The sequence below is a fragment of the Plectropomus leopardus genome, chromosome 6, assembly GCF_026936395.1.
Source record: "Plectropomus leopardus strain MGB_pleo_1.0 chromosome 6, ASM2693639v1, whole genome shotgun sequence".
NCBI lineage: Eukaryota > Metazoa > Chordata > Actinopteri > Perciformes > Serranidae > Plectropomus > Plectropomus leopardus.
The window spans coordinates 17,125,707-17,148,869 of record NC_142181.1 but is presented as its reverse complement, the minus strand read 5'-3'; the positions used below and the strand labels follow the sequence as shown (position 1 = coordinate 17,148,869).

Here is a 23,163-nt window from a genome sequence, read left to right as displayed (position 1 = left end):
TGTTTTTTGAGCGTGACCAGCAGCGCCCCTCCTGCGTGTGGCACTCTAGGCCAGGAGTTCCCAAACTTTGCCATTTGGGGTCACTATAATATCCGACGTTTTTTGCGGGTACCTGAATGCAGCAGAATTTTTTAATCTCTAATCACTGCAAATCAAAATCGGTGTCCTTTGATACCAATCTTTTAATTTTTATTACAAAAATAACAGTTTAATAGAATATTGTTAAGGCAGAAATGACAAGGACGGTTTATAACGGAAGACACACTGAATGTAATGAATTAATAATAAAAGAGGAAAATACTTTTATAAACATTCTGCCATTTCTATCATAACAATATTTAACAGTAGGCCTTATATTAACAGTAATAATTTTAAAAAGAGGACACTGAATGTAATGAATAAAAAGGCCTAACAAAAGAGAAAAAATCTACAAGAAAAAATGTTCACTGTTAATACTACCGTTGAAAATGACGAGATGTTTATAACCGAGGAAAGACTGATTATTATAAATAGATAAGGAAAATATATTAAGAAGTTTTTGTTTGATTTTTGTTAGTTGCCATTACAATGTAGCCTGAATAAAATTGGCCTATATGCTTATGCAATTTGGGGGTCGTTGGCATGGCAAAGTTTGGAAACCCCTGCTCTAGGCGACCGCCTCTTTCGCCTGTGCCATGAGCCGGCCCTGCCACCTGCATCATTGTAATCTGCTATTTGTCTAGAGCCACTAGATGATTTTTAAATGCTGTTTCTTTGTTTTTGTGTGTTTCCCCCTAACAGTTAAATTTTAATCTGTCACTTTTCGCTTTTTTTTGACAATATGTGGTTTCTGGCAGAGCCATTTAAGTGCACTATAAGTGTTTATTCTAATGCACTAGTTTGGCAGGGTATTTTGACTTTTTCAATAAAGTTTATTTAAAAAACAACAACATGGCAACCAGCAGGTAGCCACGCTGGTAACAAACGACCTGGAATCACAGTAAAACGGTAAGCTTAAACATTTACAAACATTTTAAGCGAGAAATGGGACATGCAGTAACATATTTTACGTATTTGCTCAGCACTGCTTAATTTACACTTTAATCTGAGTATTTACAGCCTCTGTTTTTACAATACAGACAATAGTAGCCTTTTTGCTTTTTGTTCACAAATTGCTAAACAGGGCACTAAAATATGCTTAAAATATGAGTTATATATACATATATGTGTGTGTGTGTGTATATATATATATATATATATATATATATATATATATATATATATATATATATATATATATTATATGAGTTTGAGGGAGGAGGAGTCATATTTTGTGACTTTTTTGAGATCCCATTAGTCCCTAAAGGCTGTGGGGATAACGTGAGTCAAACTTGGCTAGTTCCTTTTGAATCTGAAATTAAATGTAACTTCTACTACTACTAGCAAATACATTTTCAACTCCATCATATCAGATAAGCTAAAATAAAACACAACTTTATTAATCCTACAAATGGGAAATTTATACTTCACAGCAGCTCAAAAGTCAGAAGCAGAGAAAAATGCAAGAAAGTGCTTTTAGTTACCAAAAGGATAAATATTACAAAAATAATGTATATAAAACTCCCGTCTGAGTTTGTTAGTCTGTTCTGTTTCAAATGACTGTATAAGTCTCCTAGGCTGAATAATATTGACAAATGCACGACGCTGTAAATGCTGTGTGATGCTAATAAAGCTCAGCTGAACTGCACAGACATTAGAGAGGGAGGGATAAAGGGAGGAGAGGGGAGAAAGGGAGAGAGGGACAGGGAGACACAGGGGCGGGAGGCAGAGAGGAGGAGGGAGAAAGGAACAGAGAGAACTGCAGATTAAAACGTTTTTTTTTTGTCTGTGTAAACCTGATCTATTGAAGCCTATCTCTCCACAGAGTCAGCCCGAGAACAAGAGGCGGCGGCGCGGACAGTTTTTGAGCGCGTCTAACGCACCGTATCTCCAAGCTGCGTTTGCAGCGATGCACACCAACCAGCCGGTGATGATATCTCTCAGGAGATAAAAATCCCTAATTGATTTGGATTAATCTGCGCCAGAGTCTGCTGGAAATGAACTCTGAAGGTGCATGCCGGTCTCAGAGTATTCGTGATAAGAGTCGGCGCTTCTCCTCCTTCCCCATCCACATGAGAAGTTTGACCGGAGCTGGCTGAAGGGAGGCTACCTGTGTTTCCGACTGGCTGTTTACTCTTTGTGGCTCAAGCAACTGGACGACTGTTTCACAGGACACTGAGGTTAGTGGTGCGTTTTCTCCCATCCTAATACTCTTTGTTGGATATTGCAGTTGCATGGTTAGATGTCAGAGTACGTCTGTTTTAATGTGACCAATGAAAAATCGTTTTTTCTGTGTGTGTCTGGTATGACTTCTCACAATCTTACCTGACTGTAAGGCAACTTTCTTTGTGCCAGGCGTGATTATATTCAACTAATATCCTAAATATCTTATTTAACCCATTGAAACCTGAGCAAATTTGGCTTGAAGTTACAAGTTAAGGAATTACAAGCAATTATTCAGAAATGTTGATGATGATGATGATTAATATTATTATATATATTTTCCCCATATTTTTTCATTATTATTAACTTCTAATAATATCTCTCCCTCTCTTTAAAAAATGAATTTTAAGGTCATTTTCTTGTTACCTTTTCCCAATTTCATGCAATTTGTGGGATATCTCTTGCCAAGTTGGTCATTGCCTTTTGTAAAGAATCCCTATCAATTTGCTCAGATATCAAAGGTTTAAATGCATGTGATAGACGTCCAAACACAGCACAAGAAAACTGATGTTGTTTCAGGTTTAAAGGGTTAAGAACAATGATTGCTCTCTTTTCTTTTATCAGACTAGATTTTGAATGAAAAACTAGTTTAACTATACATATACACTATTTTATGAACTGAAATAAATCTACAAAGTGAACTGTAGTGGTTAAACAGTAAACTGACCAAGATGTGCAGGGAAATATTCTCCTCACCGCACCTACTGTACCCGTAGGGCTACTGGCTCATGAGACAAACAGCAGCCTCTTCAGTTCAAATCTACCAGGGGAGTTTTGTGCATGTCGGACTCCTAAAAAGTTACCTGCTTTACAGAGATATCTACCGCAAGCCTTACTTGGTGAATTCTGGCCCTTAAAAATCTAAAAATCTCTAAAGAACAACCTTTTCTTTTGTTCTCTTAATGTTAAACATCACTTTACCTCCATCTCTGTTTCTATATATTAAGTCAAATTTGCCCCTCCCCTTAAAAATGCTGCTACCTCAATTCTTAGTGACCCAAGTCTCATGTACACAAACAGTTAGTATAAAATCATAAAAAGTGGTTATTGAGGTCATTTAGCTCTCACTGACACCAGACCACAGTACCATCAGTCATCCTTGCAAATGTGTGGAAATCTTTCAAGCTGGCATCAGTAACACCTTCATGTTGACCATTTTAAGTGTTGACAGATGATTAAAATTAAGGTTGCATCTTATTTCAATCAGTTACACAAACTGGAACTGAACCTTTGCCTAACCCCAGGAATAAGCCCTAATTTAAATAAAAGGTAATCTGTTGTCTGCAGTTTAAATTGAATAGTTTCTGTTCTGTGGTCAGTGCGCTGTGGTTCAAGAGGACATGGGCTTTGAATAGTTTCACTGGTTAAACGCTTTTCAGTTTCCACTAATACTCATTACTCCATAATGAGGCGATTTCCTGGCCCATGTGTTAATTGAGTGTCTTGACCTTTGGGCAGTTAAGCATGTGAAACTTTGGACATGCACAACATTTTCATTATTTCATCAAGAAAATGAAAAATGTAATGGAAAATGAAAATGTTGTTTTTTATAAAATGGAATGTCGTGTAAAAGAACATGGATAGCTGTTGAATGGGTTAAGCCAGTGGCTGCTACGGTAGACTTTATCTCTAGAGTCCGGCTTTGCACCTGATAATTTTTAGTAAATTTTGCTGGTAATAGTGACATCATGAAGGTTTAGCTATGGAACGCTGTCTTTTAACAGCCTGCTAAGGATTCTGGGGGATGCTCAATCAACACCACCGGAGATATACAGAACACTGACACAATGTATGGAGATATGACAGATATTACAGTACAGTATATAAAAGACAAGTCACATGCCCTTTATATATATATATAGCATACTGATCAGTGAACAACAGTAAATATTCATACATAATACTTGCTCTATTTCACTGTTGGTTTGACCTTTCTATCATTCCACTGCCTTGAAAAACAACGCTCAAAGCTAATGTTAGGGATGAGCTGACTAATAACACTGCTTTTCTCTGACTTAAGTTAACAGCCCTCACTATTACTGTCAACATACACATTACACCGACAGGAGCTTTTATGACATCCCATTCTATATCCATGAGCGTTAATGTGTCTGTGGGAATTTTTGCCCATTCATCCATATACACCTGTGGCAATGAGACTGAATGAAACACCTGAATTCAATGATCAAAAGATGTGGCCCAGTACTTTTGCCCATATAGTGTTTCTTGTTTGACAGTAATACTATTTAAAATAAAAACATTTCAAAACACAGTTTCAAAGTACATTACAACAAAAGCAGAACACAAATAAGAAGAGAGAAAATTAACTAATGAAACATGAACTAAGAGCCAAACGCTGGTCTATTTTTGTTTTTCTTCTCAGGTTTCAAAAACAAAACACAACTTCTCAATATCTAGAAAAAAATAATCTGTTTCAAGTCTAAGTCAAGCCTTAAGACACGAAAATCTAGTCAAAGTCAACTCTTTTATCAGTATTTGTTGTGCAAGTCTCAAATCCTCAGATTTGCCACTCAAGTAAAGTCATATGACTTGAGTCCCCCACCTTTGGTATATGGTAAAGTTACACTAAGCATCAGTGTCCTCTTGCTAGTTTTAGAGCTTGAGTAAAAACACTCACACTTTGAAGCTACGTAGACTTGTACTCATTTTTCATGTACTGCATAATTTGAGCATTTCATTAATATGAAGTAAGTGATGCTAGAACAAGTCACCCTATTAATCTGATGGTCTAGTGGCTGAAAATGCCCATATCAGTCTTTGCTGCATTGACTAAGTTTGAGACTGAATAAAGAAGTCTTTTTACAAGACATTACATAACAGTGACAGATTAAATATCATTTGAGTTACTTTACTGACACCACAGTGGGAATTAGGTAAAGCTGTTCAGTTGAATATAAACATTGGTGGTTCTCAAGAAAAAGCAGTGGACTACTGCTTTATATTGGCCTACTTAAAGCGGCTGTTGGTCTAATTCCTTGAAAGTAGGTCAGCCTGTTGCGATTAGCCAGCTCTTTTGGTCTGCTCTGGTGTTCAAGACAGAAAAATCATTCAGGGAGAAATGCAAACGTGTTACATTTGGCACTAGTGGCAGTATCATCGACAGACATGGTAATGGTAGTGGGTTTGTGTTCCTCGCTGCATGGCAATTGCTAACTCAGTCCCCTTGAGCTATTCCACTCAATGATTCACATGACTGCTGGTAATTGAATGAGAAGGAAGGAGAAGGCAACATGTGAAATGAGCAAGATGTATGTGAGGAGTTAGAAAAAACGTGTACCTAGAGAGACAAAGAGGTCAGTAAGGAAGAGGTGAAAGGAGATGAAAATGAGGAAAAACCTGATTTTATTTATTCCACTTGTTTACATATATACACAATAGAATGTAATTAAAGACATGAATACTTAGTTTGCATAACTGGGATTTATTTGGGCTTTAGGGTTACCTTATTATTATTAATATCAGTTCATTTGAATCCCCTTAAATTGATCCGCTTTTCTGAACCACTTGTTGAGATCAAAATCAGAATCAGAATCAGCTTTATTGGCCAAGTATGCTTACACAAACATGGAATTTACATATGTACAAGCACTAGTTAAGCAACTTTAGCTATTATATTCCAAAAATGCTATACAGTCAAATGCTCTCCCAAATTTCATCTTGAGTTATAATCAGTTCTGTTGACAAAGCCCTTTTTGTTACTCAACATAATTTGCGGCTTTCCACCAAACTCCTTATGAGTGGAACAAAAACATTTTTGTGAATCTAAGTAGAGCTGCGTCTTGAAAGTCAGTAATCAAACCATCAGTCAGAGATCCTCATTTAGCTGAGAGTGCTTCAAGTCGAGCAGTCAGTTTTTTTGTTGTTTGCCCCTCAGTGTGCTGCGCCGTGCACCTCTGGGGACATTCTGGTCTCCAGATTTTGCTGTGGAGTGGGTGCTCTTCACATTCATGCTACTCTTTGATACAGATAGTTGCAGCCATACAGATAATGACACAGATGAAGTGAGACTGCACTGTAAAGCTCTGTGATAGCACCTGTCTTCTGATTAGAAGCGGCGAATTTACAGCTCACATCAGCTTACTACAATACAGTCTCTGGCTTTTGTTTGATATCCAGTGTTGACAAGAAATGTTGTTGCTCACTTTCAATCCATAGTTAGCACCATTAGCTTGTTTACAATATTGCATAAATGCCACCATCACCTGCTGAACCTGTTAAAACTTTAACATTTTTAATTGGAAAAAGAAAATAAATCATCAAATAGTCATATTTGATGGTTGCATCTGATTCGACTGACATAATTCTAAGTCGAGTACAGCCCTTAATCTAATAAAATAAAATTTGATCTAAGCACATCTGACAAAAGGTATGAAATAAAAAAGCACCACTGGAATGCTTTGACAGTGAAACAGCTGCTGCCAAAAAGGTTAAAGAGGGAAGTCATACTACGTCAAATCGTAAGGGTACAACACGTGAAATCTAATGTGCAGGTGCCAAAGGTACAACAGCCTCACACTATCATTAAAGGAGTTGATTGATTTGTTTCACTGAGGCGTCTGCAGTCAACCTTTATTTTTGTGCGAAAAATTGAAATATGGGTGAGAATTACAATCTTTGGGGTGCCCAGTAGCTCGGTTGGTAGAGCATGGTACATGGTAGACCTCATGTACAGAGGCTGAGTCCTTGCTGCAGCGGCCGCAGGTTCAATTCCAGCCTTGGCCCTTTGCTGCATGTCATCCCCTTTCTCTCTGCCCCTTTCATACTTGAACTGTCCTATCTGAATAAAAGCAAAAGCCAAAAAACATTTTTTAAGAATTACAATTTTTGAGAAAGGCTATATAAAAATACAATAAACAAGTATATTCAAATGTGCTATTGTATATGGACCACCATCCATTTGACTATACCAAAAAGTGTCAGATCTCGTGCACCCAGGCAGGCTGAGGAAAGCGCATCAAAAGAGCACTTTAGAGGACACTATCTCTTTATTTCTAGGGCTGTCTGTTGTAACCCTCAAACACTGCAGGTCCAATTACATTGTGCATGTTTCATACCCCGCAGCTCCCATGGGGTCAAAGAGCATCTCCTACACTATAAAAACAAACTATTTGTTTAAGCTTAAAAAAAATCATGTTCATTTAAGTTGAATTAGAGAAGACAAGTTGAGGCAATTTTGTGATTACTTTACTATACAGTGTTGTTTGAAAAGCCTTGGCTACTACCAGGAAGTGTTTATATTTCATGTACAATATATGCTTTGCAAGGGACTATTGAAGATTTATTATCATTTAAGCAAACACAGTAGCAATAGAGGATCAGATCAGAAAACACTGGGGATCCTTTACAGATTTGAATATACATGGATTATAAGAATGTGAACCTAAAAACTGAACTCAGTTCAAACAACAGCAGCGCCTCCTTTACACAGGAGCTATACTGAATGGTTAGCATATGTGAGTGTTTTCCGTGATGCCTTTTTTCTTTGTTTGAGCTACTTTGTTGACCGTGATGTCAATATAGCTCTGCTAAGGGTGAAACAATCATGCTTTGGCCCTGTTCACAAGCACTGCATGGATACCGCATAGATTGGCTCAGGAATTTCCTGCTGAGAATGCATGTTGGAACGGATTGGCACACCTAAACACCTAAAGTGGGAAATAAATCAAAGTGTAGGAAAAGGATCCTTTCCCCCAAACTAAAGGTGCATGTGCATCACCGAGCTGTTTCTGCAGTTTTCCTAAATACTGTCTCCAGTTTAACCGTGTGGCAAACAATGGAAATCTTTCCCCTATGTTTAAATTTCTTCATGGTACACCTTAATGTTTATATGTGACTAATCCAAAAAGTCTATTCCACATGTCATTCGCACATGTTGACCTGCCAAAAATAAATGCAGGGAGGTAGTGGAGGTTGCAAAAAAATGTGTGCAAGACAAGTTGTAAGGGCCAAGCAGTAAGGCAGCTAGGAACCCTCCCAAAAAAATCCAAGAAACATTAAAAACCAAGAATTGAACAGCTAGGCCTACAAAAGAGGTCAATGTAACATAACTTTACTCAATATGACCACTAAATAGGTGTTAACTGAACAAACTGACCTATCGCAATGACTCATGAGGGAGCATATATAGTGGTTTGCCCAAACCAAATACCACACAAGGGGTAATCAAGACCCCAATCACAATTTAATGCAAAACAATACTAATTGAACCCAAATCCCCTCAATGACATGGCAGCACATGGTTTGATCAAATGAGTTGGCTCAGCCCTCAGTCATGCCTTTTGCTCCACAAAGGGGACATCCCCAAATGAGCAGGGTAATTTTATGGACAAAGAAACAATTGATTAACGTCAAACAATTTGCCTGTGTAATCACATGCCAAATCTGAACCCCGATAGGGTGCCAGATGCCCCCCCCCCCCAGCCATTTTGCAATTCAAAATAAAAATAGTTATTACCACTGGGAATTGTTTTGTATTTTTGGTATACATAAGGTGCCAGTGTGCATAAAAACAGCATCAAAATAGAGCTTGTTTATCAAACTAAGTGTCAGCGGAAGATCCCCTGCAACCCAAGACAGAGGTCCTCGCTAAGCCCCTAATGTACTAAAATGTCCCAAAATCCTACAAATGTCCCGCATGCATTGGGCTGCTGCGACTGGCCTCTGGCCTCCTGTCATTTTGCAAAAGTGGCCCCCAAGCAAAGCAAGTTGGGTATCCCTGACTATATTTAGCAACACTAAATATATAGGTTCTAAAACAAACAAATGTATGCGGTTAATTGTTTAGGTATTGTTGACTGTAAATTAAATTAGTGTGAATCCGGACAATATGACCCTGGTGGCTGTGGCCATCACACTGGCCCAGTTAAATAAAATAAAACAATGTTGTCTTTGTGTCACAACTGCTGTAGGTGAACCTGAGCAGTGATCCTCTGTTTTGCATTCCTCTAGCCTTATTAGCAGATGTTGGGGTGAATGCATGGCATGGGCAATTGATGGGGAAATCACTGACAACAGAGTGAACATGAGGGCGTATGTCAAAGCAGCAGTGCTGTTAGTATTGGTGAGAGCCTAATACTTTTTTCACCTTGTTTACAAAGCCTTTCCACGCTGATGATGAGAAGTTCTGCCTTTAAAGCAATGGAAGTTTACCATTTCAATCTTATAGCAGATCAGATTTCTTCTCAAGTGGTATCTTTATGATTTTAATCCTTTTAAAGATTTTGATCTTACCACACTTCACAACTTGGGTTTATGCTTCACAGCTTTTAGTCACATGCTCTCAGTTATTGGCTAAATAATACAAGAAAGTATGTAGTTGTGATACATAGGAATGTTTAGCTCAGAGTTTTTGATACTCTGGCTTAAAACAGTTCACTGGAAATCGAAACCTTTCTTTTAAAAGTGTGCTAGTGTCATTATAGTGTTTAGTTGTGACACGTATACGTATAACACATACAGGGACTACTGTCTGTGTGTTTGTGTGTTAGTCTCCCCTCTGCGTGCTGCTGCAGACATGTTTCTGTTTTTGTGCTGAGGATGAGAAGTGGGTCACATGCTTGAATTATCCATTTGCAGGGTTGCATGCATCAGTGCCAAGAAACTGCATTACGTGGGAGACTTACTGCTAAGGAGACACAGAGACGTTGCTGGAGGATGGAGGTGGGAACCAAGCAAGGACGCGCGCAGAGGAACGGACGCAGTGACGCCGTGGCCAGAGAACTACGCCCCTCACCCTGCACCAGCCTCAAGGTACACAAACTAGCATGTCTGAGATGAAGGAGCTCCACACAGCTATTTAGCTATTTTTGTGCTTGGGGGAAGTCACATGCTATAGCATGATGCTTGCATGCATGAGTGTGTTTAGAGACCAGTACTAACTAAATAATTAAATCACAGTCATGTCACTTCTACAAGGTTGACATGTGTCCATGAGGTATCCTGCAGTTTTTTAGACCTTTCTTTCTTAATGCGTACATTCAAAGGATGCAGAGGAAATTAATTGTTCTTCTATTCATCAATACACTGTAGTCGTCTGATACAAGGTTTTGCACTAATGTAGCACATCTGGCATGTATGCATCTGGCAAATATACCAGGCATTTGGTGTGGGATTTCATAGGTTTTACTGATGTTACTGATGTAAGATGCAGAGTGAAGGGCCCTCTGTGCTCTTTACAAATATGCTATTGTTACTTAGTTTAACAAATGCTGATGTTAGTTGTGTAAGTGGGGCTTCTGTACTAAAGCAATGTTGCCAGTTAATAGTTCAAGGCACACAAAGGTAATTTCTTTCTACCTTCCAACAGCTACCTTTGTGTAGTCTGGGTGAGCATTATAACTAATACAATACCTGTTTTTTTTTGCTTCAATACATGCAGTGGTGAAATGTAACCAAGTACATTTACTCAAGTATTGTACTTAAGTTCAAATTTTAGGTACTTGTACTTTTTTGAGTATTTTCTTTTCATGACACTTTCTACTTTTACCCCACTACATTTTAGAGGGAAATATTGTACTTTTACTTCTCTCTGTTTAACTGGACACTTAAGTTACTTTACAAATTGAGATTTTTGCATAAAAACAAGATTTTAAATAATATGTTGTTTTGTAATAAATTAAACTAATAGTTTATACAAGTACAGCTGCAACAATTAGTTGATTAATCAGTACACTGACCAAAAATCAATTGCTTGATAAACATTTAAGTAGTAGTATTAGTACTGTTTCATAAGTAAAGGATCTGAATACTTCATCCACCACTGAGTATTTGTAATTTTAGCTAATCAAATCTGCCAATTGCCTATCAATACACACTATCAAAGTGTAGTGATGGTAAAACAAAAAATGTGAATGTAAATGCCAGGATGAAAACCACCTTTTCCCCTTTAAACAGTATTGTTATTGGTTTCCAGAAAGTTGCTTTATTTCTAAAAAGTGAAAATATCCATATACTGTATGTTTTCCAACTTTCCCTGCTGTGTGATTGTTAACAGGAAACCCATCTATTGGCACTTATTTTGTTGGCACTTTCATATATAGCCTTTCCTTCTCCCAGAATTAATTTGGCAGAGGGCTGTACTGTGCTGATGCTTCCTTCCTTTTGCTCACAAAACAAAACTCAACAGATCCACTCTCCTTTGTTGTTTTATCAAAGAGTCTTTAAGCTAATTTTTGACCTTGGGAGAGCAGGTGACAAAACAATTTCACTTCAAGGTGAGAGGAAGTTGTTGTTCTCGATCTTTCCATCATGTCACAGGATCTTAAAGTCCCACTCCGATGAGGGTTACGTCCTGTTTTTCAGTTATCGTTCTTTTTCAAACAAAGAATGGAGGTGTAGTTAATAGTTTGACGTAGATTGCTGTTCTATTGTAGGGGTTAGAGTAATAGCATGAACATTAACATGGATGTTAGCATGGATCGTGAAAGTGTTATGAGGTAGAGGGTTTTTCTAAACCTGCTTCACCTGAAGGAAGTATGAATGAATAATAATCTAATGTTATCTGGAATTCCAGTTACATCTGAATGAGTTGATATTGGCAGTTTGTTTGCTAGTTTCCATAACGCCAACATGTTAATGAAATAAAGCAATTTAAATCAGTATTTCCTGTCAATTTAGAATGATCTTTGATGAGTAACTTAGCTGAACTGTATGTCAGCAACTTTGTATCAAACAGGGCTTACACTTTACGGTCTTCATCACCTTGTCTGCATTTAGTTTTCCTGTACGAGCTGGCAGTTGCTTAGCAACTTTATCCTTTACAGAGCAAATTATAGTATGTAGATGCTAACTTATCCACATTTTACAATCTCTGTGAAAAGTCTACACTATCCCAAAACAAAAGGTCACTGGCTTTTTTTTGCCAAGATTCACACAACCCTAAACCATATTTCTGCTACACTGTTAGTGAGTAAGAGAATACATCACTTGCATCTTCAGAGTTGCCAAAGTACAACACAAGGTGACTTCCTAGCATACAATATTTTGGGGTTTTACAGCTCAGAAGAAAAAAAATGCATGACAGCACATCCGAGCAAGCTTTAAAGGATGATGTATGACCTGATTCCTTGATTGAATGAACTAGTGGAAACCCCCCTTCAGAGTTTTCGCTATCAGTGCTTGACAGATGATGCAATCTTACTCTTATAATGAAAATGAACATTCATAAGCAATAAAATACACTACTGTGTAACTCAATACACTCAACAGTAAATTTGCTCCCACAGCCTTTATTGGTGTAGTATGACCAGTGGTACCGTGTGACTAATGTCAGCTAATGTTACCATGTGACATTAGTATAGGACGGACATAACTGGGTCAGTTTGTTGACCTCATAAGTTTTCTTTTCTTTTCTTTCTTTTTTAAAAAAAACTTGTGATGTTTTAGGGCATTCTGGAAACAGGAAAAGAAAGTGTTTTTGAACATTAGAGTATGCAAACATACATATTTCTAGTAGAAACCCCAAATTTAAGTATGAACCTGAAAATGAGGATAACAGCCCCCCTTTTAAAAATAACTCATGATATGTCCATAGCATTTAGGGAGGCAAATATTCTGCAATGGCCTCTGCATTAGAAATGTTACATTTTAAGATAAATAATAATAATAATCTCTGAGTTAATATAGAAAAAATGCCATCTGTCATCCTAACTTCATTTATTTAACACGCAACACCACACCACAGCTAATTTATCTCAACAAGCTAAGACTAAAAAAACAAGGCTGATTTATTTGTGTGAATAAAAGTCATGTTGATATAAAAACCCTTAAATCAAGAAAATGTAAGCTGATTACTCTCTACTTTAGCAACTGCATGCTTTTTAACAATAATGTTACTCTTTTGTGTCCTTATTGCAATAGTGAAAATGCAAATGACTATTAATGTTTCTTTATGAGAAAATAAGGCAGAACATGATGTAAATCTCATATTGTAAACAGACCACCTCAAACATCCCTCAAAACAACAACAAAAAAGCATAAAACAAAACAAAAACAACTAAACAAAACCTTCAGATTGTGTGAAAGCGTGTTTTCTGCCAAAAACATGAAAGTTAGTAAAGCCCTAAATGAGATCACACACCCTTGTTGCTTTTTCCCCCACATGAAAGTGATGTTAGACAATGGTGTTCAAGCAGCTTATCATAATACAGATGGCAGTGGCAGGACAGACTTGCATTTCTTCTCAGAATTGTTTGGTTCCCTGACCGGCTGGGTGGGACGTGGCACAGCCCGTTTCAACTCTAATTCTGTGCTCAATGGTTTTCTCTGCTCTGCTAATTCCAGCGATGAGACTCGAACTTTGGTGCAATAGTGCTCCAGTGTTTTGTTAAGTTTCTCAATTGTTTCTTGCTTCAAACACTTTCTCAGAACTCTCTTAACACTTTCTAATCATGTTATGTATTGTATTATATTTTTCTTCTATTTTTGGAGATCTCTCTCACAAATAATAGAGACTGTGTGTGTGTGTGTGTGTGTGTGTGTGTGTGTCTCTGTGTGTGGCAAACTCCTGGTGTTAGTCTAAGCGTATTAGTTGGGTGACATCAATGAGCTGAGCTTAAATTTCAAACACTCTTAATGTGAATCCCTTTCTATTGATAATTAATCACAGTGTGACGTGCTGAAAATTAAAATAACAAAGAAAATATTAGTCAAGTCAAGTCAGTTTTATTTATAGAGCCCATTATCACAAAACATGGTTTGCCTCAGAGGGCTTTACAGTGTACGACATACCTCTGCCCTTAGACCCTCACATCACCCAAGGAAAAACTCCTCAGGAAGAGCGGTAGAGGATGATGAGGGATCCCTCTTCCAGGATGGACAGACAAGCAATAGATGTCGTAAATAACAAATGAAATACTATCATGGCAAAAAGGGAAAGAGAAAGAGAGAGGGGGAGAGAGGCACGGCAATAATAGAAACAGATGCATGTCATATTACAATAACGGTAGTTGTGAAATTATTAATTGCACTCTATGATGATGTTGAGGGTGATGATAACAGTCTCATGCATATGTTGATAGGGAGGTGTCCAAAGGCAAGATCACAACATCGGTGCAACCAGGATCAGACCATGATCAGGGTGAGCGGGGGGCACAGTATCAGTACAGCCACAGCACGAGCACAACCAAAGGCAGGGTCGCAGCATCAGCACAGCTATGACCACATTCAGGCACAGTCAAGGTTACGGCCAGGATCCAGGGAAACTAGGAAACAAGGGAGCAAGAATGCTCCCGAGAGGCAACAGGATTAGCGTAGTGCAATTCAACAGTCATGCATGATTTTCTGATGTCAGCCTAACTATGGGCTGGTCCAGGCTACCTGGACAAGCCCTAATTATAAGCTTTATCAAAGAGGAAGGTCTTAAGTCTACCCTTAAAAGCTGAAACGGTGTCTGCCTCCCTGACCGAAACTGGAAGATGGTTCCATAAGAGAGGAGCGTGGTAGCTGTAGGCTCTGATTCCTATCCTACTTTTGGAAACTTTGGGAATTACAATGCCATTGTTGGAAATAACAAAATCAGCAAAAGGACTCCCTTCCCTGTTACGTTTTTCTAAGTTAGAAATCCAGTATCGTGGTAATACTAACAGGCGCCCATAGAAACCCGCATACATTTTTCAGTAAAAGTGACACTTTGTTTGTGAGAAGCTTGAATCAACAAAGGCATATTGTACTGCCTCTACAGCTTTAAATATAAAATGGAATAAATAAGATAAAAAACCACTGATAAAAAATATTTGTTTTAAATCTACCACTTGATTTTCTGATAATTCCTGAGTTAGACTGTGTTCTAGTTGAATATAAATACTTGCTCAGAAAACTCATTTTAAACCACAAAACAAGTGAGGAGCAGACTGGAAACAGTAAATAAGAAAAGCCACTTTTCATGCTTTGAGGGGAATATGAATGTAGGCAGGCTTTCTTGGAAGTTAATCCCCCCAGGAAGTGAACATGTGATGTGCTTCTGTTGTCAACCCCCCACAGCCAGGACTACTGGTCAGCAGGCTTTCAGCAGACGCCTGTTTGCGTTGATCCCATCATTTGTGTAAATAAACAGGTTTTACAAAGAGAGGTAGCGCAGGTATAAAACAAGTTATTACAGTGATAGTGGCTGATTATCTCACAACTGTTGTCATACATGTTGAAGACTTAAAACTTTACTTTCTCTCTCTAACTTTGCTAATGTGGTTTTACCAGCACTGATAGTATAGTCAGCTGCTTCCAATTCAGCCACCGCTAAATGGTGAAAAGGTCAAACACCAGCCTCAGCGCTGATTATTTGTACTTTCTGAGCAATTTTGTTGGAACATCTTATAGTTGAATAATACCTCCACCCATGGTTCTGTCCATGGTATGCTTTTGCCTGATCATGTGTGTAACATGACTCTCATGTGTGCTGCTTTTTTCACGTCAGGACTGGATACCCAGTAAGGGCACAGGATGCAGTACAAGAACCATGATGAAACCATTGCTTATTTACAAGCATTCAGGGAGCCTGAGAGAGATTACATGTAGTCTATAGACAACACAAAGGTTGTATTCACCTTCTGTTAAAACTCTGTGTGAAACCACTGTCATTTTGTCACGAAAAGAGCAAGCAGTTATTTGAAGTGGATAAAAAGAGTCAAATGAGGAGAAGAGAAATAGAGAAGTATCAGTAAAAGAGAAAAAGGAGTCCTTTTTCAGTGTCACATCTTGTACTGTATGTTCCCCATAAGCATTTCTTTAAAAAATGGAGACTTTCTCACAGTATGTTCTGACTGTGTTTATTCTTACTACATGATGAAAAAGTAGTTTCTTCTTTAATATTAGCTAACATTCATCTGGCTATTGTCTAATTTTTTTCTCTTTGTGTCTAATTGATGTCAAGCTACAGTTTGTTAGCTTTACTAGGTCCATTAGGGCAAAAAAATATAGTGCACTGATAAATATAACTGAATAATTGGAACTGGTATGCCCCAATTCTTATAATACTATGCCAGGGTTGTTATTATGGCTTCTGTGTGTGTGTTGTTAAAACACTTGTTGCATGCTAGTAGAAGCATGCTAACAAAAGCGTTAAGACCTGAGTTTGAACATTTATACATCTGTAATCTAAAGTGTCTGTATGTATGTTTTGCTTTGCACTTTTTTTGACATATTTTAAAATAAATACCTGAATAGACAATTGGATAATTTGAGCTCCCTGTGTCATCAGTATAATGGAAAATGATGTATGCTTTTTACCTTACATTATCTTTTCTATTTGCCCCTTTAGGCAAATAGGGACAAACATGGATTGGTTTAAACTAGTCATTTTCTGACTTTTTTCACAGGAAGCTAGGTTTAACAGTTTATTTTGTTATCTCTTCATTTTATTATGGAATGAAGATTAATTGTTAAATGACTTAATGAATAGGCCTACTGCATACCCAATCATAAATATCCCAAAGCATACAAATGCAACATGTAGACAAAAGATATGATAGGAAAACTGCTGATAATAAGGATGTAGTTCTTTGTTTAACCCACTCCACTGTGTTTTATTCTTGAATCTAAAATGCTTCACATCTTTCAAATCACCACCTCAAGGCAAGATAAACTTTCCACAGAAAATCTCAAGGATGCAGGCTAACTGTGGTTGGCTTGGCATGGAGCCCAGCCGTCGTACAGTCTGTTATTGTTGCGTCCTGAAACTCCTTAATTTGTAGTTTTAGGAATTTAGTGGCATATATCATTGTTAAAGACTTGGCTGACAAAGACTGCATTATGTTTCTTCAAGTATATCACAGCAGGCAAAGTTTGGTCACAAAAAGCTAATAATCCCTAAAAGAATGATTGAGTTAAGTTTGAAAGATTTTAAAGATTTTGCGGGAGGAACAACAACAACAATTTCTTTTATAATATGTGTCGAGACATGATTACTGAAATTATTGAGACTGCGATGTTCATCTTTTAATGTAAAAAAAGTATTTTATTCATTGTTGTCTCATTTTATTCCCTACTTAGTGAGTTCTCTAACCAGGTTTTGGGGCTGCTTTCATGCTAATAAGGAAACTGAATTTGTGTGGTTTTTGCGACCTCTACCATCAGTGGATGCATGAGTTTATTAGACTGCCTTTGGTCATAACTGTGAAAATTGTTCATCTGGGCCCAGTCACTGGGAGGTGGCTTACCACTCTTAAGTCTTATTATAGCACAAATTAAAACAGTCCAGATGAAAATATATATGCATGGAGATTCCTTTTCTGTCTCAGCTGGGTTTAGAGACAGAATTTAATCGCCATTAACTTTCTAAATTTTTTGTTGTCATGTGTGTTATTGAATTATTTTTTGACAGCCATGGCCAGAGGCATAATGTTTTTGGGATGTCTGCCCGTCTGCGCATCTGTCTATCCATCTATTCCATTATATTCCTAGAGGGAAATTCTTCAAATTTGGCACAACTGTCCTCTTGGACTTAACAATGAACTGATTAGAATTTGGAGGTTGAGGGTCAAAGGTCACTGTGACCTTACAAAGCATGCTTCTGGCCATAGCTCAAGAATACATGTGCCAATATGACAAAATTTAACACAAACGTCTAACAGAACAAAGGGCCAAAGGTCACTGTGACATCCTAGAGTTCTGGAAAAACACTTTTATGGTCATCATTTAACATCTCAGGAACAGAGGGGAGACATTTGGCCAAATACTGACTTGGTGACACTAATTTTGGGGGTCCATCATAGAACTGTGCTGATTCAATAGATCTCCTGTGCTGTCAGAGGAAGATGTGTGTGAAGCATTCATGTTTTCATACATGGATGTGAACTGTAATTGGAACTTGACTGGTGTGTGGAGACACGCAATCACAAGGTGGTAATTCTAGTTTTATAATGAGGAAGTAATGTGTTGCCCTGTGCTAGTCCAAAAGGCTTTATGTCTTTGCCATCACTACCTCAAGGCAAGATTGTAACTTCCGAATCTCGAGGAAGCAGGGGAGCTGTGGTTGGCCTTGTGTGTGCCATGTTTGGTTTTGTCTTATTTTATTAGGGGTAATTTTCATCTAGCCCTGTACAAAGTCCATCCTACAGATTTTTCCTCCCAACCAAAGGCCTTTTGGCTGCCGGTCGGCTTCTAGCCACTGGTTACTGACACGACATGTCTAATTTCCACTCTAAACATGCTCAGTCTTATTCCAACCAAGGAGCAGGCAAGGTTCAAGCAATGATCTGCCATGGATCTGCCTGGGCCCCATTGCTGAGGAATGGAAAATTCTAGGTCACTGCATCTGTGCATTGATTACCCTTTCTCTTTTATCAATAATTTCATCCATTTGTTTATCTTTCTCCACTTAAATGTAAGCCACTTATTCTCTCATTAATATTGGGGGTTCATGCTATCTGACCTACACTTTTTGTTGATCTTCATTCTTCTCCTCCCACTCAGACATGCTGCAACTCATCTAAACCCCATTGTCCCTGTGATGCTGGCACTCTTGTTAATTAGGGAACGTTGGACTGGTAAAAGTAGGCTAATGAGCAGAGTTCATGCATCATAGCAACTGTAGTGATGCCACAGTGCTTCATTTGTAGTTCATTCCCAGTGGATAAACACAAGTGTGAAACTCACACAATGAAGTAGATCACTAGTGGTGATAATAGGGGTAAAATTGGGCTTTTCTTTGTATGTCTTTTTATAACCCTGTGCATATTAATGTAAAACCTCTTTCTTTGTTTCTTTCTATCCCCTTCTCTCATCTCACTCTCTTCTCCCAGATGTTTCTGGTGGCTTTGTCCTTTGCCTATTTTGCAAAGGCTCTGTCGGGGAGCTACATGAAGAGCACAATTACTCAGCTGGAGAGGCGCTTTGACATCCCCAGTTACCTAATAGGTGTCATTGACGGGAGCTTCGAGATAGGTGAGTAGGCCTGACAATCACTGCTGTTATTTTGTTGTTCTGTTCGCAGCCTCTGTTTCATGGGCTCCCCTCCCTTGTCTTTTCCTGTCTTTGGGACGGAAATATGAATGGGTCACAGAGGTATTCAAGCTGCAGATAAAGGATTCATCAGGCTTCCAAGAAGAGGACAGAGGGGTGTGTGTGTACTTGTGAGTAGTGAGTCATGGTGTCGAGCAGGGACATAACAGGCTCTAAACTCTCTTTTTGCTGTGGACAGACAAAATCTGGAATTTGTAAGGTTGTTATGTAATAACTTCTCTATACTATACTATTTATTCACTGCTCACCCCCAGTAATTTTCATTAAAAATAGTTGCATTTATCAGCGTTTATCAGACATGCAAAGCAGGACCCTCTACGCTGTATCAAAATAACCTGTTGTGTGAGAGGAACACAAACTGTCCATCTCAGTTCTTTGGTATAAAATGTGTCATTAACCCATCTTTTTTTGTCCTGTGTGAACTCTTATTCTACACTATCTGGCATTTTTGAGCAGCAATTTCTTGTTACTTATGAACCAACATATACATGGACATAGATATAGTATCTCACTGGGAGGCTAGGCCAGCATATCTGTTGGTAAGCTCTGATGAGGGAAATTGCTTTTCATAATTTTTCTTCATTTTTTTTTGCATAACCATTCCTTCGTTTGTAGAGAAAAGACTGTGTCCTAAATAACCTTCCACCTTCCACTGTAGGTTGTACTGCAATTCATATCACCGGCAGTGTGCTATCACATAGAATAAAATGTTTAATCTATCTGACCAAACCAAAGGTTTAATCTATGAAGTACAGCTAGTGAGGCTGGTTTTACAGCACTACTGTATATACACACCACAGCTACTGTAGCCTACATACTGTATGTGACCTGTGGTTCCTCTGATCACTGAAGAATCCTGGTCCTGGACTGTCCCCTGACCAGTTTCTAGGCCACTTATATAAGGCTAGTTAATTCATCTTAAATGTCTCTCGTAGGTTATAAATTATACATGTCATGAGGACTCTTTGTTGTTTTTCCTGGCCTGACCCTCTGTCCCTGTCTTCAGCCCATGCTCGGGGCCATGTAGCCTCCTCCCACGCTCCAGACCTGCTGTCCTCAAACAATCCTCTAGATGCTCTCAGACTCTACTGCCAGTCCTGCTCACCTGACATCCCTTCCCATCTACATACCTGTTGCCTTTTTTTCATATCAGTTCTGCAGTTACCAGGGCTGTGTTCAACCACAACAATATGTTTAAACTGAAACAGTGGTGCATTGAACATACTGTTGTGTTAAGGTCATGTTACAAAATGTTTTAATATGGCAGAATTTAATTCAGTTCAATTCAAAGTGGTGTTATCCACATGAGAAACATACATCTACATTGCCAAAGCAAGTGTGAAACGAAGAGAAAAAGTGAACGTACAATACGTAAAGAGCTACTAGATTTCCTATGCATTTTATTTCACTACTGCTATGTATTATTCTTTAACACGCTGGTTCGTTTTTAACTATTTTATTTAAAATAGGTTTTTAGGTTATTTATTACTATATATTTATAAGGTCTATTTTAGCAAATATAATTTATTCTGTATATTGTTGGACCTGGGGAACAAATTTTGTTCCTTCATGTTTTTAACACGTTCTGAATGACAATAAACTGTACTGAACTGAACTGAACTGAGATTTTGGTTTGCATTTGCTCCAGATGCTGTCAACCACTCAGCCTTAAGGTTAATAACCAGTGGTCCTTCCAGCACCCACCATGCTATTAAAAAGTCAGCTGGTCAGTTTTTGCTGTGAGGCGGGGCCAGCATTGTTTTGTTTTTATCTATAAAGCTTTGAAAAACAGATGCTTCAACCCTATATTCCATCCCTTAACTCCGAAATCACATAATTTGGCTCTCGGCCGCGTTATAGCTTGTTCCTAGACAAACAGAGCTGAGCTTCTCCTCACAGCACCAAAGTGTCTGAAACAGCAAAATTTTCTGTGGTGGAAAGTGACTTCTTTAGACTTCTACAGACTACTTTGTTTTAGTTTCAGGTTTGTCAGACTTTGGATGGAATTATTTAGAAACACCTGGAGGCATTGCTCAGTGTCTCATCCAGCTGTTGTGCTAAGCTCTCATTATTATTACCAGGGGCAGATGTAGTGATTTGGGGTCCTGGGGCCACAGGCACATTGCCTTATTTTCACCCTTTCTCTAACTGGGAGTGTTAGCAGCCAGTAGGCAGATATAGTAGTAGGCCTACTCAAAAAATGTTTTCCCTTAGTAAAATGATTAATAGCACAGAGCAGAAGTTCAAATCCGAGTCCTGCAGTCAGGAGAGGTTTGCCTATAATCAGCACAATGTGCTTAAATTTACCTGAAGTTTGTTTAAGATGGAGCTTTTCATTTTTAGATAGGCCTAATGCTGGTTAGCTCTACTTGTTGCTGCCAACCAGAGAACCATCTTGCAAATGATAACAAAGCTTGACTTGACGCATCTCTTCCATTTGTTTATTAATAGAAAATAGTGGAAGCAAATTAATCGGTTAAGTGTTTAATTTAATTATTGATCATGACAAATACACTGTTTGTAGTAGTCACACAGTGAGAAAAAAAGAAATCCTGTATAGAAAAAATTATGCGTAAAAAATAATTGAATAAAACAATTGATCACAAAAAAAAAAGATGCATCAAGATTATCAAGATGCATCATTTTGTCATCTAATCGCAGCCCTCTGAATCTTAATCGTGACATAGTAGAGGTAAAGCGTAATTAATTTTCTTTTAAATAATTTTATGGCATAGAGTGCAACCTGCTGTGCTTATAGTGGTTGCATGTACCTGCTGGACCAAAAAGGGTGAGGTCAACACCTCCAGTGCAGGAAGAGCTGGATACCCCGGATTTCTCACTTCCCCCATATCTCTCCATCTCCTGTGAAAGCTGTTCCTCATTCGTGGCCTAGGCAACAAGCTTTTTCTATAGGACTGTTGTCATGGTAACATAGAGCCAGAGCAGGGCAACGTGAAGAGGAAAGGAGAGGAAAGTGCAAGAAATGAGAGGGGAGCAGAGCACATGGAGGACAAAGGGTCAGAAGAGGGAAATAAAGTATAGTGGGAAAGAAAAAAAAGAATAGAGAATGCCAATGATAGATAATGAGCACAGCTGATTGGCCACAGCTGATATATAGGCACATGTTCTTGCACATATGCTGTATGAATCCTTCTTAGCATGAACTTACATGGGCACATACTGCACATCAAAATTTTGGAAAAGATAAATAAAGAATCTTACAAAATTATTAGAGATAAAAAAAATATCTCCTGTTCCACTTCCTTGTTCTTAGTAACACTGCTATAATGTAGAATATTGTGAGATAGTATTGATTTATCATTTTTTTTATGGTAAATGAATGAATGCAATGCAAATTTCTTGTGGCCATACACTGAGGTTACATATGCACATTTACTCATAATGACCTGAGATTTCTCAGTGCTGTCCTCTCTCTCTTACATACAAACACACACAACAGCAGCTGAAAGACTGTCGGATGGTTTGACGTCATCTCGTCGATTAAGCCTTTACAATAGAGAAAGGTCAGGCAGCAGCATGGTTTAAGCTCATCACCTATAACAGACGAGGCAGAACATGTTTGCTGCTATATGCTGTGGATAATAAAAATCAAAACATAAAGAACACAACTTCATCTGTCTTTTGAAATATGGATTCACACAACAGTTTTGCTGTAACTTTTCATCTGATACCATGCATGAAAATTTAATGCATCTTACATGGCACATCAAAAAGGTTGGGATGTATTGTTATAATTATATTATATGTCTCTCCAGTATGTAAGGGATATTATACTGACTCAGGCATATAGGCAAAAAAACTGTCTTGGATGCTTATTTTCCAGATGTTTTTTTAAATTTTTTTTTTAGCTTTGCTATTGCATTTTTT

At 38.1% G+C, this 23,163-nt stretch overlaps 1 protein-coding gene across 1 annotated transcript in view; it reads left to right on the top strand.

The window, feature by feature from the left end:
• Nucleotides 1-1,810: 1,810 nt before the first annotated feature.
• Nucleotides 1,811-23,163, top strand: part of LOC121943423 (solute carrier organic anion transporter family member 1C1-like) — a 69,457-nt gene continuing 48,104 nt past the window's right edge. Inside the window, exons 1-3 of the mRNA XM_088078887.1 lie at nt 1,811-2,258; nt 9,898-10,071; nt 19,056-19,197. Coding sequence (XP_087935013.1) covers nt 9,904-10,071; nt 19,056-19,197 — 310 coding nt within the window. The 5' untranslated portion in view covers nt 1,811-2,258; nt 9,898-9,903. The remainder of the gene's footprint in view (nt 2,259-9,897; nt 10,072-19,055; nt 19,198-23,163) is intronic.